Consider the following 22138-nt stretch of genomic DNA (forward strand, 5'->3'; position numbering starts at 1 on the left):
TGAGCCCTCTGGGGCAGGGGGACCGTGATGGGTCCGAGAGAGTTGTCGTGGAAACAGAAAAGCAGCTAACTCTTGAAACAACCTGAGTTCCTGTGTGAGCTCAGATTGCCAATGGGACCGCTCAGGGAACTTTCAACGATTGCATTCCCCTGACCGACCCCCCCACTGAGACCCTAATCACCCCGGAAATTATGTAAATACCAAAATCTGGTTAAATTGGCTATTGGGAATTGAGAATCTGTTCCAACAAGGTCCAAAAGAAACCCCTATGGAATTTATGGAATTTTTGAATTTTTGGACCAACTTTGAAATGCAATGGAGAGAAAAAAAAAAAGACAAAAAATTTGGACCTGGCTTCAGAAAACCAAACAGAGGCAACTGGCTAGCATCTTTCCAGGGCAGCTGGCCCCTGATATCAGAAAGAAATTATCTTAGGCTGCAGGACAAATTTACAACGGTCAGGAATGACGGGGACCTGGGGCATCTACCCTAGCAGGTCCACTAGTTGAAATAAAGCTAGGAAACGAAGACAGAGGCTTGAATTTTTTTGTAGTTGTTGGTTACGGGAGCTTCTTTCTCTGTGTTAATTAGTCTGTAAATGTAATAGGAGCAACATATTCAGTGTTAAATAGTTTAAAAGGACGATTAGGAACTAAGACAACTACAGTAATTGGAGCCACAGGGAAGGAGGAGGAACAGCCATTCTTACAACCACTTGATTTGCGTTTTGGGGGTAAGGAACTAAACCATGAATTTTTGTATGTACCAGAATGCCCGATGCCACTCTTGGGACGGGATCTATTAGCCAACTTAGATGCAACAATAACCTTTGAGGATGGAGAATTAATAATGAAGGTACCTGAGTCCAAAGTAGGACAAATCCTAATGATCAAAGATAAACCCTTTGTTAATATTCCAAGAGAAGTAGAAAATGCAGTTATACCAGCAGTATGGGAAACAGATGTACCAGGGAAGTTGAAACTGGCACAACCGGTAAAGGTGGAATTAAAGGAAGGAGCCAAACCTGTTCGAATCAAACAATATCCACTTAAGATAGAAGCTAGGCAGGGGATAGTGAAAATTATTGACAAGTTTCTCAAATATCAGATTCTGGAAGAATGTAAATCAGAATACAATACTCCAATTTTTCCAGTAAAGAAGCCGAATGGCGAGTATAGATTAGTACAAGATCTTAGGGCAATAAGTGAAATAACAAAGGACATTCACCCGGTAGTAGCTAATCCTTACACATTGTTAACATCTGTGAGAGAGAAATATAAATGGTTTACCGTGATAGATTTAAAGGATGCCTTCTTTTGCATACCTCTTGATAAAGATAGTAGAAAATTCTTTGCCTTCAAATGGGAAAACATATTGAAGTTTTTGGACCACATATGGTAACAACCGTTTTAGAACAAAAGGGGGGCCACTGGTTATCACCCAGCCGGATGATGAAATATCAGGCAATACTAACTGAACAAGATGACATAACCTTGAAAACGACTAACCTGTTATATCCAGCAGTATTTCTAGGAACTGTTCCAGAAGAAGGACCGTTGGAACACAATTGTGTGGAAATAATCGAACATACGCCAGCCGCAAAGATTCGAAGGATGTACCCCTTCAAAGGTATTCAGTGGGAATACCACACTCCGTGGCACCCACAAAGCTCAGGGAAAGTAGAAAGGATGAATCAAACAATAAAACAACAATTGGCTAAGTTAATGATCGAGACACAGCTGCCCTGGACGAAATGCTTACCATTGGCACTTTTAAACATAAGAACTAAACCACACAGTGAGACTGGATTATCATCATATGAAATGTTATATGGTATGCCTTATTCTCAAGGGATGCCCCTAGGGAACAATGTAGTTGAGGATCATAGTATCCAGAAATACATAATTACCATTGGAAGGAGATTACAGGAGATAAGAGAAATTGGGATGATGACTCAGACACCACCTTTAGGATTTGCTATTCATAAGATACAACCAGGAGACAAGGTCTTAATAAAAACCTGGAGAGAAGAATCATTGAACCCCCGATGGGAGGGACCGTACCTTGTTTTACTTACTACTGAAACAGCTGTGAGAACAGCAGAAAGGGGTTGGACCCACGCATCCAGAATAAAAGGACCAATAACTACTGAAGCCTGGAGGGTTGAGCCCACTCCTGGGGAACTGAAACTGAGACTAAAGAGGAACTGATATCCCAGCAATGAGGTTCTGCATGAATTAAGGGCACTGGATAAAGACAACAAGGCTGAAGGGAGGAAAGGGAGAAGGCAAGACCGGGGTAGGACCCTCCACTGTGGTGTGTATGGTCTACCGAGGGAGGCAACCCCTATGGGTATTGACCGCCGAGTGAGAGGGCCTCGACCGGACTTCTCCCGCACTAAGGTCAGGTTGTCCTGAGAAAACAACATGAGAACCTTTTGAACCCATAATAAAATTGTGATTAGTTTTTCCAGGAGCTGGATCACCCCGAAGGGCTGAATGGTAACACAAGCTCTGAAAGCGGGCCCAACCCCATGATTGAAGGAGCTTCCCACACTCTCAAGATTGGACAGTGCAAAAGGATAAGAAATGCTATACTTCCTGGTATTGTTTTTACAGGGGCAATTGGGCCATGGGCAGGAATGGAGGAATAACTTTTTCACTTTGGGGGAGGAAGTGGCCAAGGCCTTTAACCTTAGTAACTGCTGGATTTGTGGAGGACCAGGGGGAAACTGAAAGTTGGCCCTGGGTAGCAGGCCCGGTCGAACCCAAGTGGTGGGTCAGTAATTTGAGCGAAGTTCATAATGGGACGCAATTTTGGAAAGAGGAAGGAGGCCCATGGCAGTTACACTTGTCAGCTCGGGGTGTATACTGCTTGAACAGAACAGGAACAGTGGCGGTGGGAAAAAGCATTTGCAATTGGACTCTGTCCCCCGGATATGATTGTACCGATCCTGGATGTAGTCCTATAAGCTGTACAGCACGTAGTGGGAAATGGAACGCCACACACGTTCAGCTGAGAAATGGGACTTGGATGAAATGCTCATACAGAGAATTTTTTGGATCCGGATGTAAAACTGTGGCAAGAGCACAAGCGGGGGGACAATTTGATGGTCAAATCTTGAGCTGTCAGCGTGATAACTCCACTAAGGAACAGCATGTGGTGCGGGTCTGTCGTTGGAAATGGCAGGATGAGAATGGGAGGCGAGTGTTCTTTAAACATTTCTGGTCAGCTTATAATATGACAGGCCGCCAAGGAGAACTGAATTGTGACTGTAAGTGGAAACCCAACGTGGGAGCTTGGAAGTGCGCATATACGAGAACAAACGGGGCAGACATTGTAACAGGACCACTCGGTAACAAGGACACTCTGTATTATCACGCCCCAAAGGGTAAAGAGGGATGGGATGGTCCTTTTCCAAACGGGACGTGGGCCCTAAAGGGACATTATTTGGTGTGTGGCAAACATGCTTACAAGAGGCTACCCGGAAACTGGTCGGGAATATGCTATGTGGGGTACATAAGACCCTTGTTCTTTTTATTGTCACAAACACAAGGAGATCATTTAGGAATAAGATTATATGATGACCTGAACAGAATGAAACGATCTATTGATACTTCCTTAGCCGGGGGTAGTGCCCAAAAGAGGGGAAAGGATGAATGGCCTCCTGAAAGAATCATACAGCATTATGGGCCAGCTACCTGGAACCCGAATGAGTTGGTATCAGGAGCCCGAGAACCTATTTATAATTTGAACCTAATAATTAGGTTGCAAGCTATCCTCGAAGTTGTAACCAATCAAACAGCGACGGCCTTGGATCTTCTGATCAATCCACTCAGATGAGGAATGCTATCTTTCAACATAGAATGGTCTTAGACTATTTACTAGCAGAAGAAGGGGGAGTGTGTGGAAAACTGAACGATTCTAATTGTTGTCTACAGATTGATGATAATGGAAAAGTGGTTAAACAGATAACAAAAGAAATTAGAAAGCTAGCCCACGTCCCAGTACAAACTTGGAAGGGTATGGATTGGGATTTCTTTTCGTGGTTGCCTGGTGGACCATGGGTTAAAAGGATGCTGTTTTTATTTTTATGTGGTGTAATGACATTATTGTTTATACCTTGTATGATACCTTGCTTTACGTTGTTGGTACTGCGAATAATAAATAGCACCCAATTTGTGATGACTTCGGGAGAGAAAAGGTGATGTGTCGATAATGATGCTTAAGAAATGGACACCCCGAGAACTGACTGATGAAATCCAATTGTTACTAACAAAGGTTGAAGAAGAGACACGAATTGATGATATTAAAAAAAAAGGGGAGGAATTGTAAGGAATGGTCCAGCAATTCGTGCCACTAAGGGATTTGAAGGGTTAACATTGAGGCCTGGGTTTAGGCGAGAAGAGAACAAAGGGATTTCTTCAGAGAAAAACTGCTGACTTTGCACGGACGTGCAGTAACTTCTGACAGCCGGCCAAGAGACCACTAGATAAGGAAGAAGAATATGAGCCTCCCTGTCCGAGCGGCCCCCGAGAAACTAACAGAGACTGATAAGCAGGCGCACCTGGGAGGACTTCGGATTCGGGAAACCAATTATAATAACCCTGCCTCTTCTAGAAGTAGTAATGAATATGTATTAGCCTGGGAGCATAAAAACCAGCCGTCTTACGTAACAGGTGTGCGTCCTGGTGGAGCAGAGACTCCCGGCGCACCCAGCGCTGTTTGCTTGCCTCTATTCATTTAATAAATTGTAAACTTTGATTGTAATCCTATTTGGGACTCAGTCATTTATAACAGGATTCTCTAGATTTCTAAAAATGACAGATCATACTCAGTCCCGAGAAGGAATAGATTTTGAAGTTGAGCTCCCTACACATAGTCCTGGCTACAATATACTGTGTTATCAAAGGTGCCTTTTAAACAACATTGATAGAAAACTCAGGGGGCAATAGTACTGACCCTGGGTGTGGAAATATCCATGAAGTAGGGAATAATCCATACTGTACCTAATATGGTAGCCACAGGAATGCTAATATACATAATGCACACCAGATACAACATGAGAATCCTGTAACCAGATGGCCTGTCCCAAATGGCAAGGGGTGGTACTGGCTATGTGGCAATAAAGCCAGGAAGGTGTTGCCCCTAGGATGGAAGGGAGCTTGTACCCTGGAGGCAATAATTCCAAATGTAATTATTATTGAAGACCCACAAAACCAAAGCCCCCTTGAGACCACACGCAGCATTAAGCAGACTCCAGATAATCCTCTAGTAAAAAGAAACAACAGGGCATTTCACAGTTTTGCAAGGTGGTTTTTACCTTGGTTAGGGGTGAGTGAATTAGAAAAAGCTATTGTAAATATCTCAAAATACAAAAATATTGTAAATATATTGAAGATCTAGAAAATAAGTTAGGTAAGATTGCAAAAATAGTACTCTAGAATGGAATAGTATTAGATTTATTAATAACCTCACGAGGAGGAGCGTGCACTGTAATTAATACTAGTTGCTGTATATATGTAGATTAAATGGAATGAATTTGACTGATGACACTTCCTGGGGATTTAGAAACATTTGGGAGAAACTAATTTCGTGATTACCTGAATAGAATTGGCTCAAACAACTATTTGTTGGTATTGTAATAATAATGGCATTGTGTATCTGTCATCTCCTGTGACATCCGAAGAAGAATATTGCACCTTAATGTTGGAAAAACTCAAGAGTGTGGTACATGAAGAGGTGCAAAAACAACAATAGGAGTAAGAAAAGAAGAGGGGGGAATTGTGAGAAACTAAGTTGTGTTTTTGAAGTAGAGAATTACTTTTCTGTATTCCAAGGTAGTTGTGTAGTCATAACAAGGAAAAGGCTAAGTAGATAAGTGGACAGAAGGCCTCACTGTTCCAAAATAAGGTGGAAGCTTGAGAAAAACAGGATGAGCAGTGTGAGAACAGTAAAACAAAGATCACAGGTTCTCAAAACATAAAGGAGAAATTAAAGGGTTTAAAAAAAGAAAAATTGTACATATATGGTATAGAGGAACGTCGAGTAGCTTGTGAACCTGTAGTACTCAGCCAATGAGGAAACAGGGGAGGTGATCAGGTGTCAGGTAATAGGGAATAAAAGGTTATGATTTGTTTACTAAAATGCACTCCTGATTGACAGGACACCCGCCATTGCAATTGCAAATAAAATAAGCTTCACAGCAGATCCTGTCTGAAGAAAATTATTTGAGATGTTTCTCACAGGATCTTGTTTTTTTCCCAAATATTTTTGAGATCAGTGAACTTTGTCCCATTTGATCTACATATATACAGCAACTAGCATTAATTACAGTGCACGCTCCTCCTTGTGAGGTTATTAATAAATCTAATACCATTCGATTCTAGAGTACTGTTTTTGCAAACTTATCTCATTTTTCTTGCATCCAGACTATTATTTTCTAGTTCTTCAATTATAGCTGAGATATTTACAATAGCTTTTTCTAATTCACTCACCCCTAGCGATTGGTACCTGCTGTTCTTCAACCTTCAGCAATCCTACAACGGAAGAGTCTTCTGAAAGACCAGGCAGGGTAGACAGCTGCCTAATCTTCTCTGTGCTCAAAGTAGCTATGCCAAAAGCCCACCAGTACCCTTTTGGATCCTTGAAGTACCCTCTCTTGAGGTAGTCTATGCCAAGGATGCATGGAGCCTCGGGGCCAGTCACGATGAGGTGCTTTCGCCACTCATTCCCAGTTGGACTCGCTTCAGGTTCCAATACAGTTAGCTGTTGGGATCCACCTGTCACTCCAGAGATACAGATGAGTTCTGTCCCTTGGTAGCCTGATGGCATTAGGGTACACTGTGTGCCTGTGTCCACTAGAGCTTTGTATTCTTGTGGTTCCAACGTGCCAGGCCATCGGATCCACACAGTCCAATAAATCCGGTTATCCCTCTCCTCTACCTGGCCGGAAGCAGGGCCCCTCTAGTCCTGGTTGGAGTGTCTGCCACTTAACACTCACGCCAGCCACGAAGATTCGAAGGATGTACCCCTTGGAAGGTATGACTGGAAACTTTTACTGATGGTAGTAGTTTTGTGGAGAATGGAACACGATATGCAGGGTATGCAGTAACAACCCTGAAGACAGTAATCGAAGCAACACCTTTACCACCTGGAATGTCGGCACAGCGAGCGGAACTGATAGCTCTAACTCGAGCACTGGAACTGAGCAAAGAAAAGATAGTAAATATTTGGACAGATTCAAAGTATGCCTTTGGAGTAGTCCGTGTTCATGGAGCATTATGGAAAGAAAGAGGGCTGTTGTCCTCACAAGGGGCCAATATAAGGTATCAAGAGGAGGTGTTAAATTTGATAAATGTGGTACAAAAACCAAAACAAGTGGCTATTATGCACTGTAAAGCCTATCAAGGAGGAACCTCGAAAATATCAGAAGGGAATCGGCTGGCAGATCGAGCAGCTCGACAAATTGCTCGGGAGGTATGGAATATAATGGCTTTGGTACCACTCAAGGTAGGCCCCACTCGTCTTAATCTTCCCAAGGAACCCAGATATTCGCCAGAGGATGAGAAATTAGCAAATCTCCTAAAGGCCCGAAAGAACTCTGATGGATGGTATGTAACTGCTACGGGCCAGGTAGTAATACCCCCCTTGGTGATGCAAGAAATACTTCAGACAAGACATAATGAGCATCACTGGGGTGCAGAGGCAACGGTAACATTTTTAAAACGTAGCATTATCTCACAGAATCACAGAATCGTCTAGGTTGGAAGAGACCTCCAAGATCACCCAGTCCAACCTCTGACCTAACACTAACAAGTCCTCCACTAAACCGTATCACTAAGCTCAACATCTAAACGTCTCTTAAAGACCTCCAGGGATGGTGACTCCACCACTTCCCTGGGCAGCCCGTTCCAACGCCTAACAACCCTTTCGGTAAAGAAGTTCTTCCTAATAGCCAACCTAAACCTCCCCTGGCACAACTTTAGCCCATTCCCCCTCGTCCTGTCACCAGGCACGTGGGAGAACAGACCAACCCCCACCTCCCTACAGCCTCCTTTAAGGTACCTATAGAGAGCGATGAGGGCGCCCCTGAGCCTCCTCTTCTCCAGGCTGAACAATCCCAGCTCCCTCAGCCGCTCCTCGTAAGACTTGTTCTCCAGACCCCTCACCAGCTTCGTCACCCTTCTCTGGACTCGCTCGAGCACGTCCATGTCCTTCTTGTAGCGAGGGGCCCAAAACTGAACACAGTACTCGAGGTGCGGCCTCACCAGAGCCGAGTACAGGGGGACAATCACTTCCCTAGACCTGCTGGCCACGCTGCTTCTGATACAAGCCAGGCTGCTGTTGGCCTTCTTGGCCACCTGATCACACTGCTGGCTCATATTCAGCCGACTATCAACCAGTACTCCCAGGTCCTTCTCTTCCAGGCAGCTTTCCAGCCACTCATCTCCCAGCCTGTAGCTCTGCTTGGGGTTGTTACGCCCCAGGTGCAGGACCCGGCACTTGGCCTTGTTGAACTTCATACAGTTGGCCTCAGCCCATCGGTCCAGCCTATCCAGATCCTCCTGCAGAGCCTTCCTACCCTCAAGCAGATCGACACACGCACCTAACTTGGTGTCATCTGCAAACTTACTGAGGGTGCACTCGATCCCCTCATCCAGGTCATCAATAAAGATATTAAAGAGGACCGGCCCCAGCACTGAGCCCTGGGGGACACCACTAGTGACCGGCCTCCAACCAGATTTGACTCCATTCACCACAACTCTTTGGGCCCGGCCATCCAGCCAGTTTTTAACCCAACGAAGTGTACGCCAGTCCAAGCCACGAGCAGCCAGTTTCTTGAGGAGAAAACATCTCTACACATATGTTAACAATGGCAAAATCAGTAATGTCCGAGTGTGAGATTTGTCTGAAAAATAATCCAGTAGCAAGAAAACATGCTGAGATGGGAATAGTTAGAGTAGGAATAGAACCAGGAGATTACTGGCAAGTTGATTTTGTAGAGTTACCTAGGACTAGGGGATATAGGTATTTGTTAGTAGGGGTTGACACCTTTTCCGGATGGCCAGAAGCCCTTCCCTGTCGCACCAATCAAGCTAAAGAGACAGTAAAATGGTTATTGCAGGAAATCATTCCGAGGTTTGGGGTACCGTTAGGAATATCCTCGGAGAGGGGACCGCGCTTTGTTGCATCTGTGATTGAAGACGTAAGCCGGCTATTAGGAATTTCTTGAAATTTACATACTGCATGGAGACCCCAATCTAGTGAACAGGTAGAAAGGATGAACCAAACACTAAAGGGACAGATCAGTAAAATCTGCCAGGAAGCCAAAATACAATGGCTGCAAGCTTTGCCTATAGCCTTATTGAGAATAAGGATAAAGCCAAGGAGTGGAATGTCAGTAAGCCCTTAGGAGATTATGTATGGAAAGCCTTATGAATCCCCAGAACCAAACCCTAATATGCACATAACAGGGAACCAGGATGTTTATAATTATGTATTGTCTCTTGGCAAAACTTTAGCTCAACTTCAAAGTGTTCTGGTGTGGAACCGACCATTGTCACTGGAAAATCCTGTCCACGACATTCAGCCAGGCGACCGAGTATACATTAAAAACTGGAACGAAGAACCCCTGAAAGAACGGTGGGCCGGACCTTATCAAGTATTATTGACTGCTTTTACAGCTGTAAAGGTAGAAGGGGTGGATGCTTGGATTCATTATACTCAGGTGAAAAAGGTTCCTGAACTTTGGTCTGTGCGAGCAATCGGAGATACAAAACTACAGATGAGGCACGTATAACCATACAATGTCGGGGTTCTTAACAGCAGTAACGATAACGGTAATTGTTTTGTGTAAATACCTTGTAATTGGGTTCCTAGAAATACCAGAAAAATATAACAAAGAGGAAATATTCAGAGGAGAGAATGTTACTTTGGAATGTGGAATGCACGACGATAAACGAATAACAACTAGCTCTCTAGAGGCGGTCTGGGAGAAAATAAATGACTCCAGACAGAGCCAGGAAATATACGTAAACACAACCGGGGACAATACAGGATTGAAGGCTGGATGGAAGGGGAAGGCGTACGTAAGTAAAACCCTAGAATTGGGCCAACAACTGAGAGGAGCTACCACCCTAACCCTGTTTAGTGTTACTAATGTCAACAAAGGAAACTACCAGTGCATAGTAACACATGAAAACAGCACAGATTATGGGATAAGAGAAATATTGGTATATCCGAAATTGGATAAAGGGATATTGGTAGCCCACCAAAAACGATCTTGAAGAAAAAGGGAGGACCAGGTACCATGGACACAAGTGGTACAGATCCCACACAGGCAACCATCAGAGAATTTACTGGTAGGATTGATTAAAGATTTTGCCATAATGAAAGGAACTGATAGAATTACTGCTTGTATGCCCATTCCAAAAGCAGCAGGGGACCCGCTTGAGTGGGGTATAATAACCTCCCCACTGCCCCAAGTAAAAGGAAATAAAACAATTCAACGTAAAGAAGTGAAAATTTTAGAGAGGATAAATGTTACGTAATGCTATAGGAAACAGCCCCCCAACATCAAGGTCTGAATGTGAAAAGAACTACCAATTCGTAATGATAGGCAGATTTAAGAATGTGGGACGGTGTCATTATGATGAACTACGTATAGTAGAAGGACCTAGAGAAAAGATTACTTTGGAATGCCAAGAGAAAAATGAGCCAAAAGGAATGAAAGGGTGGGATAGTGCTTGGACAGTAAGTTTATTGCAGAAATTCCAGTATGGAGGGAATACATCATGGTATATTAAATGGCAGGGAAAGCAGAATGGAACTGATCAGTTTTATACAGTAAGCCAGGTTTGACAGTAGTGGTAGACAAGAGTCAACAAAGGTAGCTTGGTGGACCTGTGAGAAGGAATATACTTGCGACAGTAATAATGAAGATATCAAGCACTTACCCCCGGTATTAATAGCTCTTAGGGCAGGATGTGCTAGCCAAGGAATTAAGTACAATTCAGAAAGAAATAGCCAGGCAAGTCAAGTCGCAGTAGATTGTAGCTATAGTACCATACAAAGTCCAGGATAATTTGTATGGGCAGCCAGTGATGGAACTTGGACTACACACCTGCCGATAGATAGGGAAGTAAAAGAAATAACTCTAGGACTCCCTCCCCACACTGTGTCCAATATGGAAAAAGTCTCCTTTTAAGGGAAAGTTGGAAACCCTACAAATTAGTAGAGCAAAAAGAAGTTTAGAAGAAGGGGCAGATGAAGATATATGGCATGAACCCTCAGATGGAGTAAAATTCAATTGGGCATTAGAATCTCTATTTGCAAAGGTAGCTACTTATCGAAATAGGGAAATGATTTATAAACTTACAGGACAAGTGAGTAGGCTTGCGAGAGCCACGAAAGAAGGCTTTAGAGACCTTAATATCCAACTACAAGCTACAACTAAAACAGTGCTATAAAATCGATTGGCATTAGATACACTGTTATTAAAGGAACATGGAGTATGCGGATTTCTAAAAGATCATATTGATCATTGCTGCATCCACATTTCAAATGTGACTATTGATGTAGAACATGTCATAGAACAACTGGCTTCAGTGGAACAAGATGCAGAGCAGGAAGAGAAAGATATGACAACAAGCCGGTTGGATAAAAGTTTTAGTGGATGGAATATTAGTAATTGGGTTAAGTCCTTACTGGAGACGATAATTATATTAGTGATTGTAGGGGTACTAATTTGGTTAACATTTATAATGCTGAAAAGTCTGATTCTAAGGAAGACAACCTGGAACTGGACAGTGATGCAAACCATTGCTCAGCATATGGAACCACATCTGCAATACCCTCCACCAGCATATAACAACTTCGGATTTCAGAGAAACAATCTGAGGAACCCAGGAGGCAAAATGGAATGAAAACCGAATAGACAAAATCGGTTCCAGATCAAGTGAACCCAACCAGAAGAGCGAATGTAACATAAAGCAGAAGCGGTGGACTTATAAAATGTTGTGACAATCCTAATCTTTGTAATTTTCTTGATTCCTAATGTTGTAATTTTCCTTGATTATGTTACTGGTGAGCACTGAGTGTAAAACATTTTAGTTAGTTAGTGAAAGCATTTGTCCTCCTCGAAAGGAGTAAAATACTTTCAAAGGGGGGAAATGTTGATAATAGAAGATGAAATATACAATATTGCTTAATATGTGTTACATTTGCGATGTACTGTTCCGGGGCTGCGCTTGGAAGACACAAAATATATGTGCAAGGATAGCATGAGAGAATGCACCGATTCATGATGAGGAGTAAGGAGAACTAAAAGAATGCTCAATTTGCAAGACATCTAGATAACTGGGGCCTCTTGGACCCTGGGAACTGGATCAAACCAACCTTGCGGTTTGGACTGAGACCGAGGGCTCAGAGAGCATGCGTAAGAAGAAAAGGTTAAAAAGTTCAACTCTGATGAAGACATCTTACTTCATCCCGATGACCACAAGGCCCATCAAAGCTAGTCAAAATTTGGATCATATTATATGGACAACAAAATAGATATTAATCTAGCAGAAAGACAGAAAAGAAATGCCAAGTAAGGAAGCAACGTTTAGTCTGGAAAATAGATTTCCAACTAAAAACTCCTTTTGGCTGCATCAAACTGGTTAAGGAAATTTTTTAGAGAGAAATATTTTTTTTCTGTTTTTCTCTCCCTTCTACCCCCTCCATTTTCTCACTCCACATCTTTGAGACAGCCTGCTTGGCTATCACTATGCTATCACTATGCTAACCTGTGACAGGAAACACGGAAAAAGAGAGAAAACGAGGTATATGCAGCATCTCCTTTGCGAAACGGAGCAGGAGCACGTTGCTTCACATCAGTAGGGCATGTTCTGAGAAGACTAACTGTTGTTTATTAGTCCTTAAAAAAGAAATAACATACATGTCATCAAATCTGGATGAACACACGCAACCCATAAACACTGTCTGCCGAGAAAAAGAGATATACAGATGCACCTTTGTAAATAAAGATTTAAGCAGTTCTTAGGTCTGAAGAATTATTTACTAGAACTCACCACTTCATGAATGGATCGGTTGAAGCCATCATCCTCTGTAAGGATTAGCAAAATTATAAGAGCCATGTAAACATGGTGTGAATTCCTTTCTTCAACGTGATACAGAATCTCAAGAATTGGCAGAACCTTTAGGGAAGGAAAAACGTGTGTATTAGTTTAGTCTTTCAAATACCTCAGACAATAAACAGAGGAGACTCTAAACCTCCCATGTATCACCCTGCCCTTAACAATAACGTAGCAATTTCTCCCTCTTGAAATAACCACCCCTAAGTGGTGACGTAGAGAGTTCAAACACCTTCCATCTGTTTTATTCTGTCTCCACAAGAGTGTCTAAACAAATTCTTTCTTGTGGTGAGACGTGGAATTTCAATTCCTAATAAATGAGATTTCCAGCCATACTAGTTACTGTAGGCTCTGAAAGCTTTAGTTCCCTCCTAGACTATGGGAAAATAAAATTATTAAACAAGATTTTCAGCAGTTCAGACAGGAAAACAATTGTTTCTAACCATTTCTGCTAGCACAGGCCTGGTCTGAAATGACTTTCCTCATGAAATACAGCCAGGCACATTAAAGTCGAGGTGCACAGGGTCATTTTAAGACCTGAAACTCAGATCCTATTTTGGTGTGTGGAGCTAATCCCAGAAAAGAACCAGTTTGGGTTGGGTTAAGACTAGAAAAGGCCTGTTTTTCCAATTCTAGACAATACGCAGCCAAAGAGAACTGACATTACGACGAGAGTTCAGCCCAAGGTCTTGCAACATTTCCACCAGGATGAACAGCTTAAGCCAAAGTCTTGCAACAATAATGAAAACGAGATTTCATTGCAACTGCAAGCATACCTGAATGCTAGTCTAAAGTTAATCCAGATGCAAACATTGTCCTCTTACCAACTGAAAATGAGCTTTCCACTGGCTCGGTACAACGTGGCTTCCCCACGCTGCAGGAATAGGCCTAAATCACAGAACACCCTGGAAAAAGGAACTTGAGAAAACTCCTAATTCCAAGATAGGGAATGAGATGCAGAATTCATTCCAAGAAGATTCTAGACACCTAAAGACTTCGCTGTTTTTCAAAACAAGTCATGTGAAACCTATTCTGGTGACAGGCCAGGACTCCAAGTGGTGCATGAGCCTCTGAAATTACCAGAATGTTCTGTTACAATCAACAAGTCCCAAAGCAGTTGGAACATATTAAACACACGACAGTTTCTATTAAAACCTACGAGACCGAGGTAAGTGCTGCAGGCCACGAAGCCTTTTGACAGATGCTTTAGCCAGGGTCAAGACAATACCACAGCAGAAGCGGAGGGAAAAAAAATATTTACACATTGCTAACTTCCTCCCTTCACGTTTTCAAAGGATCCTTCCCAAACATCTCTCTTCAGTTAAAACTGGAGGCGATATTTTTGTGTTTTGTGAATATAGGTCTTGAGACGAACGCAAAGACAGCGTGTCCCTAGAGCATGTGCTTGGCGTGTGGCAGAAACACACATTCCTTTCCTTGGGTGGGGGAGATGGGAGACAAACATCACTGCATTAGCCCATCGCTCCCACTATCTCCAACTGAAATATTTATACCGTATGTAGCTTTGCGTTCCATAAGCTCAACACCATTTCCAAGTGCAAGCATGATGGTGAGCTGCACAGAGGAGGAAACAATATAAGACTACTCAAGAAGCGCATTTACAACTTGCCTTCACAGGGAGAAAAACGAAAGCCTCTGCGGAGGTAAGCAGTGGAACACCTTCTTAGACAGCTCTAAAATAATCCTCCGTTCATTTTTACACTGAATAGACTGCCTCACGCAGTACATTCCTTTCCACCGCTCTTTCAGGCTTCCCTCACCCATCCTACCTACGGGACCAAACTGAAGGAGGCAAATGGCAAATTCTCCGTGCCATGTCCAGGTGGAAACCAAATCAACGCATACAGTTTCTACGTTCCTCCTCCTCCAGGCACTTCTTCCTTCGTATACTGACTGCTGAGGTACACATTCCTTTAGGACAAGCAGTGCCGGTCAAAAGCTATTCAGCAAACCACCATTTAAATAAAAAAGAGTTAGGACGCGAGACTGAATTAAGAGTTTTAGTTGCATTAAAATTCATCAAGAATTGTAACCAAAATGCACTTCCACGTTTTTATGTTATACGTGGACATTATAACTTTTATATCTATCTTCTTACACACTGGCATGGGTTAGCCACGTACTGGGAAGACCCTGCATTAGTCATGCTTGATGCAACATACTCACTCTTGTGGCTAACAGAAAACTTCCCTAGCCCATTTTTCCAAACAGATGAGGGCTACATCCAGGAACATTCATGCAAATAAGTGTTTTTCTTTTTTTTTTTTTCCTTTTTTTTTATTTTTTTATTTTTTAAAGAAAAACTACAGTGATGCAACTCTATTCAAAAAGCCTTGGCATACCCTGATCTTCTGAATGTGCAGCCACACCCTCCAATGAATGATTTCTGAATGAAACTGCAAGAAAAAAAGCATACAATAACCACTTCTATTTGTACCGCGGGCCCTTTTGTTCAGAGCCATTAAAGTATCATTATTGGATTATTATTAACACTCCTTCTCCAGGAGGAGCTTTTAACCAGTAAGGTATAGCCACCATTAAAAAATTACTTTTAAATCCCCAAAACATGGGGCAGGTAAAAACAGATGCTGTAAACTGCAGGTGCTGTGTTCAGTCAAGAGGTCAGGAACAGTTTCCCAAGCAAAAAGTTTTAAAATAGCTTTTCTTTAGTATACAATGAAACACAACACCGGTGCCTCGCTTAAACAAATTTATGCCACTGGAAAAAAAAATAAATGATGTACCATCAGTTAATGTCATCATCTTATGCATTATTTCAATCCAGTTGTGTTAAGCAACAGTAAAACGTATAGGTCAGCAGCCAAAGCAAGACATATTTAATAGGAATAGCTTGTTTCTTACGAGTAGATATTCCCCTGGCACTGCATGTGTAAACTGCTCCTACAAACAGGAAAAGGCTCGACATTTTCCCATCCACAAACCATGACACTAAGCTTATGAAAAAATGCCTTAATTGGCCCCTATTTCACCAGTCCCACCACTTCCTGGAGAATCTTCGCAAGCACGTTTAATTTCGTAGCCAAATTCCGGACATGAACATCCCTAATAGCATCAGACATTTAAACCAAGTGTTTTATGAAATTATACAAAGTGACTTGCTATAAGCTATGGGAGACATATCCTATTCATTCTACCAGACTGCTATTACAAGAAAAAAGGCTGCTATAAGAAAAAAAAAAAGATACGTTGCATTATCAATGATAAAGCAAGAAAACAAAGGTATCTACATGCCAATGACAGAGGTGGATTTATACGCAAGTCAGGATGCAAGCAGAAACAATCTATTATAACATTTAACAAAAACACCCTGAATCAATTTACAAATTAAACTGAAGTTACAAAAGAGCAAATAAAGCTCAAAAAAAAAACAACCACCCTAGGAAATGCCGAAGAACATCTGCTAGCGATGCTTCCTGGGCACCAAACCCAGAACGTATAGAAAACCCCCAAACAATCAAACAAACAAAAAAAAAAACGGGACAATAAACGTTGTAATGTGTTGAATGAAAGGAAAAAGGAACAACCTCCAGAACCCCTACAATAAGGTGAGAGCTCAGCTGAATGCTGACCTGCTCTCGTATGTCACAGCCCCTTTTACTTCACTCAGCTGGCACTGTATGAAGAGCCCACTAACTTACGTTTGATCAAGCCACATACCTCCGAAACACGTCATCCGCCCTCAGTTCAAAGAAATCCTCCGAAAGCACTGCTTTGGCAGCCATTTCCTCCTCCGAATTAATGACCTTAACTGTTTTGCTCCTGTATCTCTAAGCTGTGGGATTCTCAACTTGCTGGCTTTAGTTCTCAGCACGCCTCTCAGCAAGGTGAGAGTCCTTTCCGTTCAAAGTTAGCTTTCTAAGCTTCCCACGGTAAGCCTTCACATCTTTTTAATTTTAAAGCACAAAAAAATATATATATATATATATACACACATATATACACATTTCTATACACTCTTTCCATTTTTATTTTTTATTTTTTTTTTTTAACTGCAGGGTTGTAATGGGAGACCATGATTTCTTTGCCCAGGAACCTCCCCAGCCCCAATCCCTTTTGTGTCTGGCTCAGCCCATGTAATAAAGCAATTGAAACCGCTCCTCTCAATTGCCTGCTACAGCTCGTCCTTACTAGTCCACTGAAAAAAAAAAATAAAAAAATAAAAATACCAGGTTGTAAAAGATGGCAGCGGTGTGTCAGTAACAAGAAGCACCAGGCTGCACGAAGAGCAACGTGAAGGCTAGGATAGCCACGAGACAGAGCAGACAGCTTCACGTTTCTGTAGGAAAACCCAAGCGTGCCGCTGACATTTCAGTTATGCTTTTCTCAGCTTTCATAGCTTTCGCCAGAAAGTAAAGCGTTTAATATTGACAGTAATTTTCCACGGTTTTCTGATTTTTTTTTTTTTTTTTGATGGGGGGGAGGAAAGGTAACTGATCGAATCTCGCACATTGCCGAGCATCTGAGTACCTGCATCTTGAGCTGTTTTAACACACACACCTCGTGCTGCTTCTGGGAGCTTTATAATATATCAAATACCACGCTTACAAAGCAGTGCACAGACCTAACCTTTGCCTCTCTAGAGCAAATTGATATGTTTAGCAGCTGTGAAACCTGACGTGCTACATTCAACAGCCGAGAGAATTAAATATGATGATTTGTTGACAGAATTCATACAAAATGACTCAACTCCACCCCTAGATAATCTGCAGACTACACAGGAGTTCAGTTTTGAATCATCAATTCGGTATCAACCGTCCTGCCTGAGTTTGCCAACAGTGGTGTCTATCAACTCTGATTTTTAGCAATACATCTGCTAGAACTTGGATTAAGACCAAACGCATTCCGTATCTGCCATCAAACAGGCATGGGATCTAATTATCTGGCAGGATTTCACGTATTAAAATGGAAAAGGTCCTCTATTCTGTTCCCAATTCCCCTAGACAGCCATTATCTTATTAAAGGAATGCTATTTAATAAGTAAGGTTTGTTCCAGTGGTTTGCGACATCACTAAACATGGCAGGGAGCAGAAGCTAATTTATAACCTACAAAAAACTGTAGCAGGTGTCTGCTGTATTGGCTATTAACCACAATCCTATTTAAAGCAGCCAAAAGGTTGCTACAGTTGCATTTTCATAAAACCTACCAAGTAGGCCTTGAGTTTCAGATTCAGGTCAACCCTGGAAGCCATTTGTAGGCTTAGAGGTCAGCACAGTTGACCTGGGTCAGACTAATGGTGGCACTGAGAAAGAGGCAAGACAGCTTAGCCTTATCGTTATTATTTTTTATATTATTTTTTACTTCGGTCACCTGTTTATTGCAATACTTCTGAGATGGCCTAATGGAGTGAGCCAGGAGGGGTAAGCAATCCAGAACCAGCGCTGCCACGGCATCCTATCGCCCCCACAATAAAACGGGGGACACTGGCAGCTGATGACACCCAAGCTTCCAGGACCAACGCCTCGCAAGGAGTGCAGGGCAAGGAGAACGATACTTACAAGATTTTCTATGTCCGTTCGTGCCAACACATATGTCCGTACGTTGCCATTTTGATGCAGAAGCATGTATAAAAGCAGAGTCGCTTGATCAGATTTCTGCTGCTCACACAAAGCCGTGTACAAACTGTTAAAATTTATCTGGAAAGCGTGCGGATTTGATGACGAAAAAGCACTGCTATCTGAAATAAAGAAATCAAAAATAATTGTTAGCAAATATATTTACCATGCAGGTCACCGGTAACCTGTTAGTTCTATAAAATCCTCTGGGTGGAATATTTCGTACAGATACCAGAGCGAGGAGGAAACAAAAGCCACCCTTACCACTGATGGTCATAACCCTATGGGCTAATTACAATAATTTAAAACACCCTGTAGCATAGTTTACCACCACTTAAACTAACATTAGATTGTTCATATTCACAATATAATTTGGGGCAGAGCTGTAAGTGAGAACAAAACGGTTTTCTGCTTTTCACAAGTAGCTTTACCAGCTTCGACAACAACTTCCATCAACACGCACCTCCAACATCCAGGAATTTCCAGAGGAAATGGAAAAAACAAGTCTGACAGTCAATGCACTCATACAGCATGTCAGAAAGCCAGATTCATGTCCTTACTCAGCCTCCCGATCTCCCCAAGACAGAGATTTCGCCTTTGCTTTCTTCACAAAACACCTTTGAGAGTGAAAAGTTTTGTTCCAGGGCGGAAGAGCTCAGCTCTCAAGAACCTTCGCAGAAATTTGTTTAAAACCTGCTCCTGTCCAGCTCTACTCAGAAACACTCGTCGAAAACATGCATCTTCTGCGATGACACATGAAGTGGGACGAGTCTGCCTTTTTGGGCTGATTTACGCCAGCATCTTGGCAACTGGATACAAAGGCTATCTTTTCTGAGCACATAAACAAGCTAAGCATATGGAAAAGCTACAGCAATTTCGTGGCAGGAGGATATTTTGGGAACAATAGCAGTTTGGGTACTCAAGCATTCGACAAGTCTGGACTTAAAACTTGCAGTATTTCTATAAACAAGACATCCGAAGTTGAAGGATTTAACTAAAATTCCCTAGTTTCTGCAGCGACAGACTACAGATTTCTGAATTGTTTATTGCTTCTTAAAAATGCATTCATTTGGGAAAGTTCTGCTGTAGAAAACTGTGTGACAACACTACTGCTCCCGAACTGCCATTTGTGGACAGAGTAGATTTTTAGGAGACGAAGAAGGGGGAAAAAGAGATGCCGATTTCAAAACCTGCTTTTTTACAACCATTTCTATAACCGACTAGTATTACGATAGCCAGCAACTATTGCACGTCGTCTGAACCTTCTTTTTACACCAAGCCTGAAAGACCTGTCAGATATCACACCATGGAAAACACCGAGAAGCATGAACACTGCCTACACCCCCTGAAGTGTGGGTGTCCCACCTCCCCTTTCTTTTCAGTGCATACTCTCGGCAAAGCTTTCTAAATAGCTTCCAACTCGGGGAAGTATGTGGCACTTGCCACTTATTTTGACAAAGTGCCCGCCCCCTCTGGAAGGGGAAAGCAATTTTTAAATCATAAAAGTATGTTTTCAATGAAACAAACCACTAGTTATTGATGACACTGAACAAAGTTAACCAAAAGAAAATATTCGTATAAGTTTTCAGACGTTCGGGTTAAATAAAAAAGCAACACCCTTGATCAAAAATTTAATCTCAATTGCCAGTAAACAATATCCAGTAGGTCAAAGGGGCATGTTAGGACTAGAATTCTTCTTATGTGAACAATTCTACATCCTAATAACTTGAAAAAAAAAATCGTATGTAAAGGTGAATGAATTTAGGGCTCAATCTGCTTAAAACTCAATGGTTAAAGTGAAGCCATATAAATATTTCTGAGTTCTTCACAGGTCACCATGCAGTGGCTGAGCTCTGTCTTTGACCTGACAAACATCCTGGAACCAACCTTCTCAAAAACCTGGCAGGCGCTATAACGAGTCTGAAACTTTCTGTACAGAAGCCTCATAGAAGTGTTTACATTTCACCAATTTCTCTTCAGACTTGAAGTACAAGAAGTGAGCACCACAATTAGAAATTCAACTGCGTATCTCAGTTCTAAGGGACGTGACGCCAGCTAACCAGAATTTCTCCAAGTGCTGTAGAGTTTTAGGAGACTCCTCCAGACTCTCGGATAACTGGCCTACTTATGAGTCAGCTTTGTGTCTTCTGAAATTATGAAGCTTCCTTGAATTCATCAAGTCTGAAGGAAAGAGCATCCTCCTTACTCTACCCCTTCAATTAAGCTTCAGCAGCTGGGCAACTCCACCTCAAAAATCCCGGAGGAAAATGTAGCGTTACATTTGCTTGCTAGACAGAAAATAAATTTTGTAAGGGGAATCTCCAAGTAGTTACAGCAACTTAATGCTTCTTTTTCATCACTTCATGCTTAGAAGTAAGAACATACAAACCTTGGGTGTTCTTGAAGGACATAATAGCTTGCCTGTAGGGGTTCGGTGTATCCGGAGCATCAGTCAGATTAGCTAAGACCAGGAGAAGCAACAGACTCTGATTAGCTAGAGGGGAGCACTGCTCCAGCTGCGGCGTTGGTTTACTCCCCACTCCACCTAACGTGAAGACTGTCCACAGGCCAGCTGCAGAGAAAAAGGCAAAAGGGATAAACAACGTTATGCGTGTTCAAGTTTCAACGAACAAACCCCCCCTTAGAGAGAAATATCTGACACACAGGTTCATGGAAGAATTAAAAAACGCTTCGCCCCTGTACCATGAGAACAAGTCCTGGCTACCCAATTTCTCAAAATGAAAATTTCACAGCACTGGCCGCAGAGAGGCAGGAATTGAAAGATCATTGAAAATTTCAATGGAAAGACTATTGGAAGTTCAAGAAAATTAAGTCACAGGAAGACGTGAAAAGGCGCGCAGAAGAGACGTGAAACAGGAGTGTGTATTTGAATGGGTGAACCTTAAACACAAAGCAGCCCCTGGCTGAAGGACTCACGTAGCACCCCTGAAAATGCAAATATACTGAGAGGAAAAGGAGCTTGTACATTGCCCCTTTAATAAAAATGGCTTGCTGTGTTATGCAGCATTTTTCTGATGTATTCTAATTTTCATAACCTCAGCATTTTAGGCACGAGACAGTAACAAATACTAACACTGCTTAAAAGAGAACATCCAGATCGAGTCCTTTGTGCTTATCTCACAACTGCAGCGATACACAACGGATACATGTGCAGCTCAACAATACACATCTAACAAAGCCCCAAAGCTCCGTTTATTTTACACCTGCAAACGTTTATTAGGTACGAAGATGCAAATAGCTAATTATTCCATACCAGCTCAGTTATTTGCTTAATAACTACAGTAAAAATGTGTGTTAAACCCCCCCCCCCCCCCTTTATCTAGATGAATATATATGGTACATACACAGCTCCAGTATTAAGGCTGCACCTGAAGGCAGCTCAT

At 42.2% G+C, this 22138-nt stretch overlaps 1 protein-coding gene and 1 long non-coding RNA gene across 9 annotated transcripts in view; one reads left to right on the plus strand and one right to left on the minus strand.

Annotated features, from left to right (window-relative positions):
* DYM (dymeclin) overlaps positions 1 to 22138 on the minus strand; it is a 105785-nt gene that overhangs the window by 12948 nt on the left and 70699 nt on the right. For 6 of the 8 annotated variants that reach the window (XM_080572224.1, XM_080572225.1, XM_080572223.1 and 3 more), the window contains 3 exons: positions 21124 to 21306; positions 18678 to 18856; positions 13077 to 13202 (listed from right to left, as the gene is read on the minus strand). In XM_080572224.1, the coding sequence (XP_080428350.1) occupies positions 13077 to 13202; positions 18678 to 18856; positions 21124 to 21306 (488 nt within the window). Of the gene's footprint in view, positions 1 to 12858; positions 12988 to 13076; positions 13203 to 18677; positions 18857 to 21123; positions 21307 to 22138 lie in introns of those variants that run through there. The other 2 variants (XM_080572228.1, XM_080572229.1) reach the window with 2 other exon arrangements.
* LOC308184877 lies at positions 1534 to 11897 on the plus strand. Its single transcript, XR_013942986.1, has 2 exons — positions 1534 to 1629; positions 2619 to 11897. It is a non-coding gene; the product is annotated as an uncharacterized lncRNA (long non-coding RNA).

The sequence above is a fragment of the Anser brachyrhynchus genome, assembly GCF_964034855.1.
Source record: "Anser brachyrhynchus genome assembly, chromosome: W".
NCBI lineage: Eukaryota > Metazoa > Chordata > Aves > Anseriformes > Anatidae > Anser > Anser brachyrhynchus.